The sequence below is a fragment of the Aethalodelphis obliquidens genome, unplaced genomic scaffold (genome assembly GCF_003676395.1).
Source record: "Aethalodelphis obliquidens isolate GAN/ISIS:26980383/991018 unplaced genomic scaffold, ASM367639v1 scaffold1, whole genome shotgun sequence".
NCBI classification, from domain to species: Eukaryota; Metazoa; Chordata; class Mammalia; order Artiodactyla; family Delphinidae; genus Aethalodelphis; species Aethalodelphis obliquidens.
In genome coordinates this window covers 70,011,611-70,024,476 of record NW_020837945.1, presented here as the reverse complement: position 1 = coordinate 70,024,476, position 12,866 = coordinate 70,011,611, and the positions used below count along the sequence as shown (strand labels likewise).

At 43.0% G+C, this 12,866-nt stretch overlaps 1 protein-coding gene across 1 annotated transcript in view; it reads right to left on the bottom strand.

Annotated features, from left to right (window-relative positions):
- Positions 1 to 5,979: 5,979 nt before the first annotated feature.
- UMPS (uridine monophosphate synthetase) overlaps positions 5,980 to 12,866 on the bottom strand; it is a 47,236-nt gene continuing 40,349 nt past the window's right edge. Inside the window, exon 6 of the mRNA XM_027106884.1 lies at positions 5,980 to 6,508. Within this exon, the coding sequence (XP_026962685.1) occupies positions 6,339 to 6,508 (170 nt within the window). The 3' untranslated portion in view covers positions 5,980 to 6,338. The remainder of the gene's footprint in view (positions 6,509 to 12,866) is intronic.

Here is a 12,866-nt window from a genome sequence, read left to right as displayed (position 1 = left end):
AATCACAGTCGTTTCAGGGTCCCCTGTGGCCCACGCTGCAGGCTAAGTGCAGCAGCATGACATTGGAGGCAGGCCCACAGAGCTGCCTGTGCACACGGCACCTGCTCAGACGTCACTGTCCTCATCAGGACCACTTTCTGCTGAAATGTCCCTACACGGTGGCGGGGGAGCCTTCAGGCCCACCAGATGTGTTTCTCAGCTAACTCCCATGCCCTTTTCAGGGAAATGCGGCTTCTCCCTCATGTTATATGGAGCCACAGAAGCTCAGGCTGCCTCAGGCTCTGCCTCAGCCACACGTGGCCTCCAAGTCCACTGCCACGCTCCGCGCTGGGGTGGGTCTTCTGGCATCACTGCTCTCCTGGGCCCCTCCTAGAAAAGCGAGGCCCGGAGCTCCTCTGCTGTCTGTGCCTCTTTTTTCCTCCCTCCCGCCCTCCCTGCCTGGGGTGGGGATTCCATATCACAGCCCACCCCAGGATCTGACTGTGTCCACCCCTCCACCTTCTGTTCCTCTCCCCAGGCCAGAGGAATACTCCTCCCCTGTTCGCTTGGTGGGAAGGAGAGAGGGAAACATTCTTCCAAACCAGTCCTTAATGCCAAGACCTTGAACTTGAAAAGTTAAAAAATATTCTAATTGTTTTGTTTCTCTTTGTATTTCCATTGTGGCATCCCTCTCCTGAGGCACAAAGGCCAAGTGTGGGCTTGGAAGGGCTATGGAGAAAACAGATTGCAGAGGAAAAAAAAAAAACAAAATCACTTGATAATTCATTCAAAGCCAGATTACAAACTTTAAAGGTCCTAGGATCTAAAAAGAGATATAGCATCCTGTGTCCTAGAATGCAAAATAAAACAGCATTTAGGGCTTCCCTGGTGGCGCAGTGGTTGAGAGTCCACCTGCCGATGCAGGGGACACGGGTTCGTGCCCTGGTCCGGGAAGATCCCACATGCCGCGGAGCGGCTGGGCCCGTGAGCCATGGCCGCTGAGCCTGCGCGTCCGGAGCCTGTGCTCCGCAACGGGAGAGGCCACAACAGTGAGAGGCCCGCGTACTGCAAAAAACAAAAAACAGCATTTAATAAAGACAGCATTAACTATAAAATAAAGAACCCTAAGGAGTCCTGATTCCCATCCCCCCTTTTTTAAAAAATACCAGATTCCTCCAAAAAACATGTTTTGGTATCCCTGCCCCACTGGTACTCTTAGCCCATGGCCAGTCAGCCGGGGTGCTGATGACAGGTATCACGTCCATCTGCTAAGGGGTGGAGGAAGCAAACTGCAGAGTCCATGGTTACCTACTGGCTGACGGTGGGCTCACTGCAGAAGCACAGTGTTCCCACAGGAGCCAAGTGGCTGTTTCTTTTGGAGAGATCTCTGAAAGCAGCCGCAGGTGAAGGCGGGGAAGGCAGAGTCTTGGTGGAGTCAAGCTATTGTCCTCCCGGTGACCAGGGCTAGACGTGGGGCGCACTGTAACTATTAGTTAGCTACTGCTGCACAACCCCCCACCCCGATCCCCTGGCGTCCAGTGATGAGCACTGATTGCCATGCTCACAGGCTCGCGGGCCAGGTGGGGCCCCCGGGCATCAGGCTGCGGAAGGCTGGTGTGGGCTCTGCTCCGCTCTTACTCTCCTGGGACGTGTGGGCTAATCAGGGCATGCTTTTCTCATGGTGGCAGAAACACAAGTCTAGACTCGGAACTGGGACCCTGACCCCTCCCCCCCACATTCCATTGGCCAGAGAAACCTACACAGCTGAGTCCAACATCAGTGGTTGTGGAAATACTCTCCACCTCAAATGGGAGGAACTGCTGAGTCGTAAGGCAAAGTGTATGGATTCAGGGAGGAAGGAAGGATGGGGACGTTCACAGAATTGCCACTTGTTTTGGTACTTTCTATTGCATCCTGGTAGCAATGAAGTTGTGACTGATGGGGAAGGAAAGACTGGCTGCTGTCGCTTAGGATGGTACGGAAGTCCTTGTGAAAGTTTAGTTTGGAAACTAAGTTCTGTAATGACTGGGACGATGTATGTCAGGTTCACGCCCTGTGTTCAATAAATATTTGATTAAATGGTGAAAGAATATTATATGTACAGTATGTATTTGCGTGTTGATAGAAAGGGGGACAAAGTTGAATGTATCTACCTTACAGAAACGGGATAAAAAGTGTAATAACAAAAATACCAAATTGGAGGGTAACGACAGGGATTCCAGTCCTTACTCTGCCTGTCATTGGCTCTTCTGTAACCTTGCGTGAATCATTTCCCAATGGGACTCAATTTCATCTGTGAAATGGGGTGATCAGATTAGATGATCTCTAAGGAGCTTCCAAAATCAGTTTCCTAAGATTCTGGGATAGAGTCACTGCTTCAGCGACTGACAGGTCCCATTTTTATTGGCCAGATAGCCCCGCTCTGCCTGCACTCCCGGCCTCCCTCAAGGAGCCTTTTCAGAGGCACATGCTCAGTGCCTCTCACTCACTGGTGCCGATATGAGTCAGAGCACTGAGGCGCACCATGAACACTCACAACCAGGCTGCTACAGCCCGACAGGGGATCACATAGCTGGGCTCAGGATTCCTGGCTGTGACAGGCCTTTCTCAGGGCCTGTGGATGCCACTACCTGTCTCCAAGCTTCCAGTGTTAGAGGTGACAGTCTGCTACTAGTTGGATTCCTTTCACTTTCCAAGTATTTTATTCCTCTAGATGTTTGTAAAATTTCCCATCTTTGAAGTTCAGTGATTTTGACAGCATGTGCCCAGGTGTATGCCTTTGTCCACAACACCTGCCTAGAACTCACTGGGCCCTTTGCTTCTGCAGACTCAAGTATTTTTTCAAACTGGGGAAAACTTCCTCAGTTATTTCTGTAAATATTTCCTGTCCTCCCATCGTCTTTTCCTCTTTATATTCAGGAATCTGTTCTGTAAGCCTCTCATCTGCTCCCTCGTTATTTCCATTTCTTTGTCCCTTTGTTTTGAATTTTGGTATTTCTTCCACTTGATCTTCCTGCCCACAGATGTAGTTCTCAATATAATCACACCATCTTGAAATATTTCCATCACATTTTCACATTCAAAATGAAAATTTTCATTTTAGTCCCCCCTCCCCCCAACACACACAAATTGTCATCTTGTTTTTGTTATTCTGAAGCGGGTCTGCTTCCTGTGGCAGTTCCCCTTCACCATAGAAGGCACCTATGCTTGCATTCATTCAGAAACATTTGCTGGGCCCGTTCCAGGTGCAGAGATACTGCACTGAACACAAGGTGAAATCCCTGCTCTCTTGGAGCTAACACCTGTTACAGGTGGTTTTCTTTGCTTTCCCCTCCTGGTTGCTGGATTTCCTCAGGTATTTTCTTTCTTTTGCCCACCCCTGGCACGTAGCAGCAAACCCATGGTTGGTAGGAGGCCACAGACTGCATCTATGGGCCAGCACTGCACTGACCAAGATGGGCTGTCAGAAACCTCAGCTCCTCTCGCGGCAGAAACATCCAGTTGGCCCTCTGATGTGTACTCACGCGCACGCGCACACACACACACAGAGTGTGCACGTGCCCTAGTCCTGAGCCTCCCCACTCTTGCTCCTTGTGTCCACCCACCTCAAAGGAGATGATACCCCGTATCTGCTCTCTTCTTTGGAGCTCCTGGCAAAGCCTGTGGCGGTGCTTCTGGGCCTTGCCTACGTGGGCCCAGCAGCACTGTGCTAGGAGAGCTGGCTGAGTGTTGCGTGTCCTCAGGCGGCCGCCCTCACCCTCCGTGCCCTCTTCCAGAGACCGTAGACAGTCCGCTTCACTGTGAGTGAGGATGAGTTGGGTCGGAGGCCCCAGGCCTGTGTTGCTCACAAGCTGGTCATGAGCTGATCCCTTCACTTTTCAGGGTCTATACGTCTGTCGCTTTAAAGTAAGGAGAGCGGACCAGGTTTCTTAGGTTCCTGCGGCACTACAAATTGACTGTCTTATGCTCTACTAAACACCCAGAGTACTGGAAGAGGCCAGCATTGATATTCTCCAGTCCCATTAGTCTTACAGATGTTGTTCTGGGCACCCTGCGAAGACTGTTCCCATTTTCTTCACTAGGGCCGGTGTTGTAAGCTCAGAGCTCATGCTCTGTAAATATTTCTTGACTGAGAAAGGGCTAAACTATTAAATGCCTCTAAAATGCTTCTATGCTGAATAGTCCCGTCATAGGTCCTAGACAGCCAAGTTCTTCTTTGTCTTGTCTCAATCAATTTGTGCTCCAAAGTTTTATGACTGCAGACTGTCTGCACTGGGCTTAGTCTCAAGAAACATCAAAATAAGCTGAAGTACCTGTTGAAACGCAGATTTCCAGGCCTCGCCTCAAATCTGCTGAAACAGAATCTCCGATGGTGGGGCCCAGGTGATTCTTTGATGCTCCTCTGATTTCCCTTCAAGTCACCCAGAAGGGGCCCTGAGTGAGCTTCAGTAAAACAACTGCTTATGGCAGGACTTTTCTCCTGTTCTCAGCAGGAGAAAGAGACTCCAAGACCATTTCATTGCAGAAGAAAAATGTGACTAACCAGGGTAGTGATGCTCTAAGTGTGGTCCCTGTACCAGCAGCATTAGCATTGCCTGAGAACTCGTCAGAGATGCAAACTTTCATGTCCTATCCTAGAACTACCCAGAGTCGACGCTGGAGCTGGGCCAACGTCTGATTTAATGAGACTCCAGGTGATTCTGACGCATGCTGAAGTGTGAGTCCATTAAGTGGGCATTTGAGACCTCAGCACATTACTGCAAAGGTCTCTCGGCCTTGAGGTCACCAAGACTTTTAACATATCCAAGAAATTCCCGTAAGTTCTTATTAGAAAATTTTCCACCTCTTCCTAACTTTCAGCTCCTCCAGAGTAGCCCCGAGGCCACACTTCTTCCATTTCCTTCCAGCCTTATTCCGTGATAATTTGCCTTTCCCAGGGGGAACTTCTCTGGAGCTGCAGCACTGGGACCCGAAGCTCAACTGGACTTCAGAGCAGAAGCTGTTAAGTGTAGACTCCAAGATAAGCACCTGACTTGACCTAACAGGCTTCTATCTGACTCACGAAAGCTGAAGAGTGGGGCAGTCAGAGATGGGAACAGCTGTCATCCTGAGGAAACGGCAAGTCTCCTCTGACACCTGCCACTGCTTGTAGGCATGATCGAGATGAGAACGGCAGATCAGGAGTGTGCTGGTGGAATCAGAACTGAGAGCCTTCAAATGCAACTGCCACCTGGCCCTGCTCTAGAACCCCAGGGCCTTGAATGTGCAGCCGGGCCATTTCAAAAGGATCACCTGAGCCCACACCCTGCACTCCCCTCCCTCTAAGATGCTTCCTGAACAGACCAAAGAAATATTAAAAATGGAGAAAATCTGTATCAGTATCGGAGCCCAGGGATCGTCCAGAAACTGAGAAGAATTTCTAGGAGAAAGTGCACTGGGGACCAGAGTGAGAGGCTGCCTAACTGCCACACGTGTGAAGTGTCCAGCCCCACCACAGTGGAGACCCCAAAAGCTTCAGCTCTGTTGCTGGGCTCCTTTCTCGTTTCTAAATGTGAAGGCTGACATCCCTCTCTGTCAATGGCATTTCGGACAATCATGTAGGATCCTCAAGCAAACCTCCAAATGAAACCTTAGACCTCTTGATGCTGCTGTCTTTTTAAATAAATGAAGGAGAAGCGGGTCCATTTCTAATAGAAATAAGGCAAAAGGAATCAGTGCCTGGGGTTCAGCACAGGTTTAAACTGCCCCGGGGAAGAACTGAGTCAGAAGCCCTCTCCATGTTGAAATGAAAGGCTGACACTGGCTTCAGGGGCTCAACTACAGTCATCTCCTGTTTCCCACCGCGCCCCCTCCGGTGAGTGAGCAACGGCAGTGCTGGCAGCCAGCACCACGTGGACACCTGGACTATTACTTTTAAGCAGAAGAGGAGGAGAACAGCTAATATTTAAATATTATTAGGGTACCACATTAGACGCTGAATAAAGGACACAAGAAATGCTGTACTGGTTTTAGCCTCTTCATGACCTAAAATTTCTGTCTCATGGCAATTCAAAGAATCAAAAAGTCTGATCTAGAGTTGGGGGACTTCCTCAAATGTGGCGGATTCTAACAGGACAGGGCTGTGACTGCCTAACCAACATCATACTCAATAAAAGCTTGAAAATGAACTGATTATAGTGACAGTGCAGTGATTATAGTCACTGAATATTTCCTGTGTGCCGTGGTAACTCCAGAAGTCATTCCACCCAGGACCCGTGGAAGAATCCAAGCAGTATTAAAGGCTGTTTATTACTTCAAGCCAGTGGCATCTCAGGAGACCATGTATCTTCAAGGCCTTCACAAAAATGTATCCAAGACACTCAAACAGCAAGTCTACTCAAATAAGCTTCCCAAGCAGCTTTTCTGTACATCTCGGCTGCGTCCAGACGATTAGCTGATGTTGTTATGCCCCGGCCCACAATGATGATATCAGAACCTCGTTTGCCAATCACTTCTTGTGGGCTGTTGTACTGCTGGCCGAGATTATCACCTACAAAACCACAAAAGTTTGTTTAATTAATACAGGAAATCAGAAAACCTGTCATGACTTTCCTGAAAAGTATCTAACCCGCTTTAAATAAAAATATGCTCTTGTTCACCACACCCCTTCTACAGAGCAAGTGAATAAAAGCAGGTGAAGGGACTCCTTGGATTGGCCAGAGACCTCCACAGTGGGGACAGATACTAACCAATTCCTTTTCAATGTCTAATTTTAGAGCATTTATACTTTAACAGCATCAAAAAACAAAGGAATAAATTTCCTATGTTGCCAAAAAAGGTTCAGTAGCAAATAAAATACAATAAAAATTGCCTCACAATTGAAGACGATTGTAATATACATCGTAGAAGCACTGTGACATGCTGTTGGAAAAGTCCTCGCAAGGCATCTAACCTGACCACATGTGTGAGCCAGCCTTTCCCCTCAGCCCCGCCAAGTGCTTAGATTACATACAAAACCTAATTCTGTTTTTTTTTTTTTTTTTGCGGTACACGGGCCTCTCACTGTTGTGGCCTATCCCGTTGCAGAGCACAGGCTCTGGACACGCAGGCTCAGCAGCCTTGGCTCACGGGCCCAGCCGCTCCGCGGCATGTGCGATCTTCCCGGACTGGGGCACGAACCCATGTCCCCTGCATCAGTAGGTGGACTCTCAACCACTGTGCCACCAGGGAAGCCCCAAACCCTAATTCTTAATTCTGGCTTTTTTGTTCTTTTTTAAAAAAATTTTTATTGAGGTGTAACTGACATGTAACATTAGTTTCAGGTGTACATCATGATTTGGATACATTATAAACTGATCATCACAATAAGTCTAGATAACATCTGTCACCTTACAGTCACAAAACTTTTTTTTCTTGTGATGAGAACTTTTAAGATCTACTCTTTCAGCAATTTTCAAATATGCTATATAGTTTTATTAACAAAGTTGGCATACTGTACATTACATCCTCGTGGACTTACTCTATAACTGGAAGTTTGTACCCTTTGACTCCCTTCACCCATTCCATCCACCCCTACCCCACAACTCTGGGAACATCCAATCTGTTGATTTTAGGTTACACATATGTGCGCTCATATAGCATTTGTCTTTCTCTGACTTATTTCACTTAGCGTAATACCCTCAAGGGCATCCATCCATACTGTCACAAAGGATAAGGTTTCATTTTTTTTTTTAAATAGCTGAGTAATATTCCATTGTATATACACACAACATCTTCTCTATCCACTCATCCATCAGTGGGCACTTAGGTCGTTTCCATATCTTGGCTATCGTAAATAATGCTGCAACGAACATGGGGGTGCAGATATATCTTCAACTTAGTGTTGTTTTCTTTGGATAAATACCCAGAAGTGAAATTGCTGGATCAGATGGCAGTTCTGTTTTTAATTTTTTGAGGAAACTTTATACTATTTTCCATAGGAGCTGCACCAATTTACATTCTCACCAACAGTGCACAAGGGTTCCCTTTTCTCCACATCCTCGCCAACACTCGCTATTTCTTGTCTTTTGATAGTGGGGATCCTTGTTTTGTTTGATCATACAGGAAAAGCTTTGATAATAGCCATTCTAACAGCTGTGAGGTGGTATCTCATTGTGGTTTTGTTTTGCATTTCCCTGATGATTAGCAATGTTGAGCATCTTTTCATGTGCTTGTTGGCCATTTGCACATATTCTTTGGAAAAATGTCTATTCAGATCCTTTGCCAATTTTTTAATGTGATTTTTTGTTGTTGTTATTGAGCTGTATGAGTTCTTTATATTTGTATACTAACCCCTTATCAGACATGATTTGCAAATATCTTCTTTCATTCAGTAAGTTGCCTTTATATTTTGTTGATTTCCTTTGCTGTGTGGAAGCTTTTTAGTTTGATGAAGTCCCACTTGTTTATTTTTGCTTTCGTTGTTTTGGAATCAGATTTTAAAAAATCATTGCCCAGACCTATGTCAAGGAGATTACCACCTATGTTTTATTCTAGTAATTTTATGGTTTCAGATCTTACATCCACATCTTTAATCCATTTTGGATTAATTTTTGTGTATGGTGTAAGATAGTGGTCCAGTTTCATTCTTTTGCATGTGGCTAACCAGTTTTCCCAACACCATTTTATTGAAGAGACTGTCCTATCCCCATTGTATATTCTTGGCTCTTTTGTCAAAAATTAACTGACCATATATGTGTGGGTTAATTTTGGAGCTCTCTATTCTGTTCCATTGATCTATGTGTCTGTTTTTATGCAAATACCATACTGTTCTGATTACTATAGTTTTGTAATATAATTTGAAATCAGGGAGTGTGATGCCTCCAGCTTTGTTGTTCTTTCTCCAGATTGCTTTGGCTATTTGGCGTCTTTTGTGATTCCAAAGAAATTTTAGGATTTTTTGTTCTATTTCTGTGAAAAGTGCCATTGGAATGTTAATAGGGATTGCACTGAATCTGTACATTGCTTTGGGTAATTTGGACATCTTTACAGTATTAATTCTTCCAGTATATGAGCATGAAATATCTTTCCATTTATCTTTGTCTTCAATTTTGTTCATAAATGTCTTTGTCTTATAGTTTTTAGTGTACATGTTTTTCAGCTCCTTGGTTAAATTTATTTGTAGGTATTTTGTTCTTTTTGTTGCAATTGTAAATGGGATTGTTTTCTTAATTTCTCTTTCTGATTGTTTGCTGGTGTATAAAAATGCAACAGATTTTTGACTTTGTGTCCTGTAACTTAACTGAATTTGTGTATTAGTTCTAACAGTTGTTTTGAGTCTGCAGGGTTTCCTATATATGATGTCATCTACAAATAGTGACAGTTTTGCTACTTCCTTTCCAATTTGGATGTTTTTTGTTTCTTTTTCTGACTAACTGCTCTGGCTAGGCTCTCCAACTACTAACCTGAATTAAAGTGGCAAAAGTGTGCATTGTTGTTTTGTTTCTGATCTCAGAAGAAAAGCTTTCAGCTTTTTCAGTATGATGTTAGCTGTGGTCCTGATTAGGCTGAGGTAAGTTCTCTCTAAAGCCACTTTGTTAAGAGTCTTTATCATAAATGGATGTTGAATTTTGTCAAATGCTTTTCCTGCATCTATTGAGTCTCTCTTCCTCCTTCTATTTTCTTCCATTGTGCTATGATAACTTTCTTTAGTGGTATGCTTACATTCCTTTCTCTTCATCTTCTGTGTGTCTACTACAGGATTGTGCTTTGTGGTTACCATGTGGCTTACATATGACAACTTGTATCCATAACAGTCTAAGTTGATAACAACTTAAGTTTGATTGCATTCTAAAGCTCTACATATTAACTCCCTCCACAAGGTTTTATATTTTTGATGTCACATTTTACATCTTTTTATCTTGTATGTCCTTTAACTAATTATTATAGTTATAATTATTTTTACTACTTTTGTCTCTTAACCTTTTAAGTGGTTGATCCACTACCTTTTTCAGTGAAGTTTATTGTTTCCTATGTTTTCTTGTTACTAATTAGCACAGTTTCTTTTCAGCTTAAAGAAGTCCTTTAACATTTCTTGTAAGGCTGGTTTAATGATGATTAACTCCTTTAGATTTGCTAATCTGGAAAATTCTCTCCTTCAATTCTGAATAACTCTGCTGGGTAGAGTTCTTTGTTGCAAGTTTTTTTTTCCCCTTCAGCACTGTATATTATCATGCCACTACTTTCTGGCCTGGAAAGTTTCTGCTGAAAAATCTGCTGATAGTCTCATGGAGGTTCCCTTGTACATAACAAGTTGTTTTTCTTTTGCTGCTTTTAAGATTCTCTCCTTGTATTTCGCTTTTGGTGTTTTAATTATAATGTGTCTTGATGAGGGTCTCTTTGGGTTCATCTCATTTGGAACACTCTGGGCTTTCTGCATCTGGATGTCTGTTTCCTTCCCTAGGGTAGGGAAGTTTTCACCCATTATTTCATCAAGTTTTATATTCCTTTCTCTCCCTTTTTGGGGCTCCTATAATGAGAATGTCAGTCTACTAGATGTGTCCAATAAGTCCATTAAGCTATCTTCACTTTTTTCATTCTTTTTTGGTTTTGCTGTCCTGATTGGGTAAGTTCCACTGCCTTCTCTTCAAGTTCCTTTCTTTGCTTCATCTAGTCTGAAGCCCTCTAGTGTATTTTTCAGTTATGTTATTGTATTCCTCAGCTCTGTGACTATTTAATACATATATTTTCCATCTCTGTCGAAGTTGAGTTCGGGAGCATCTTTATGACCATTACTTTGAGCTCTTTATTGGGTAAATTATTTATCTCCATTTCATTAAGGTCTTTTCCTCAGGCTTTTATCTTGTTCTTTCGTTTGGAACATATGCCTCTGTTTCTTCATTTTGCTTGACTCTGGGTTGGTTTCTATGCATTAGATGAAACAACTATCTCAGCTGGTCTTAAAGGAGTAGCCTCATGTATGAGATGAAACCTGTCATTCAGCCCTACCCTAGCTCCTGGTTGTTTCTCAAATCTTTTGATCGTCAAAGCAGCCTATTACATTTGTAATAGCTCTGAGTACTCGAGGGTATGCCAAGACCTATCAGTGTCCCAAAGGGGAGGGTCTCAGTCAGCTCCTAGATTCATTCTCTGATTGCCATGGCTAGGACTTCCAAAACTATGTTGAATAACAGTGGTGAGAGCAGAAACCCTTGTCTTGTTCCTGATCTTAGAGGAAATGCTTTCAGCTTTTCATCACTGTGGGTTTGTCATATATGGCCTCTATTATGTTGAGGTAGATTCCCTCTATGCCCAGGTTCCAGAGAGTCTTCATCATAAATGGGTGTTGAATTTTGTCAAAAGTTTTTTTCTGCATCTATTGAGATGATATGGTTTTTATTCTTCAATTTGTTGATGTGGTGTATCACACTGATTGATTTGTGGATACTGAAAATTCCTTGCATCCAATGGGATAAATCCCACTTGATCATGGTGTACGATCCTTTTAATGTATTGTTGGATTCGGTTTGCTAGTATTTTGTTGAGGATGTTTGCATCTATGTTCATCAGCGATATTGGCTTATAATAATTTTCTTTTTTGTGTGGTATCTTTGTCTGATTTTGGTATCAGGGTGATGGTGGCCTCATAGAATGAGCTTGGGAGTGTTCCTTCCTCTGTAATGTTTTGGAAGAGTTGAAGAAGGGCAGGTGATAACTCTTCTCTAAATTTGATAGAATTCTGCTGTGAAGCCATCTGATCATGGACTTTTGTTTGGTGGAAGTTTTTTACTCAGTTTCAATTTCAGTACCTGTGATTGGTATGTTCATATTTTCTATTTCTTCCTAGTTCACTCTTGGGTGCTTGTACTTTTCTAAGAATTTGTCCATTTCTTCTAGATTGTCCATTTTATTGCCATATAGTTGCCTGTAGTAGTCTCTTATGATCCTTCGTATTTCTGTGGTGTCCTTTGTAACTTCTCCTTTTTCATGTCTAATTTTATTGATCTGAGACCTCCCTTTTATTCCCTGATGAGTCTGGCTAAAGGTTTATCAATTTTGTTTATCTTTTCCAAGAACCATCTTTTAGTTTCATTGATCTTTTCTATTGCTTTCTTCATCTCTATTTCATTTATTTCTGCTCTGATCTTTATGATTTCTTTCCTTCTACTAACTTTGGGTTTTGTTTGTTCTTCTTTCTCTAGTTGCTTTGAGGTATCAAGTTAGGTTGTTTGAGATTTCTGTTTCCTGAGGTAAGATTGTATTGCTGTAAACTTCCCTCTTTGAACTGCTTTTGCTGCACCCCATAGGTTTTGGATCGTTGTGTTTTCATTTTCATTTGTCTCTAGCTATTGTTTGATTTCCTCTTTTGATTTCTTCAGTGATCCATTGGTTGTTCAGTAACATAATGTTTAACCTCCACATGTCTTGTGTTTTTTAGTTTTTTTTTCCTTGTAGTTGATTTCTAATCTCATAACATTGTGGTCAGAGAAGATGCTTGATATGATTTCACTTTTCTTAAACTTACTGAGGCTTGCTTTGTGGTCCAGGATGTGATCTATCCTGGAGAATGTTCCTTGTGAACTTGAGAAGAATGTGTATTCTGCTGCTTTCAGATGGAATGTTCTATAAATATCAATTAAATCCATCTGGTCTAATATGTCATTTAAAGCCTGTGTTTCCTTATTGATTTTCTGTCTGGAGGATCTGTCCATTGATGTAGGTGGGGTGTTAAAGTCTCCCACTATTACTGTGTTACTATCAATTTCTTTTATGGATGAAACCTTATATATTGAGGTGCCTTTATGTTGGGTGCATATTTATTTACAATTGTTCTATCTTCTTGGATTGATCCCTTGATCATTATGTAGTGTCCTTCTTTGTCTCTTATAACAGTCTTTAAAGTCTATTTTGTCTAATATGAGTATTGCTAC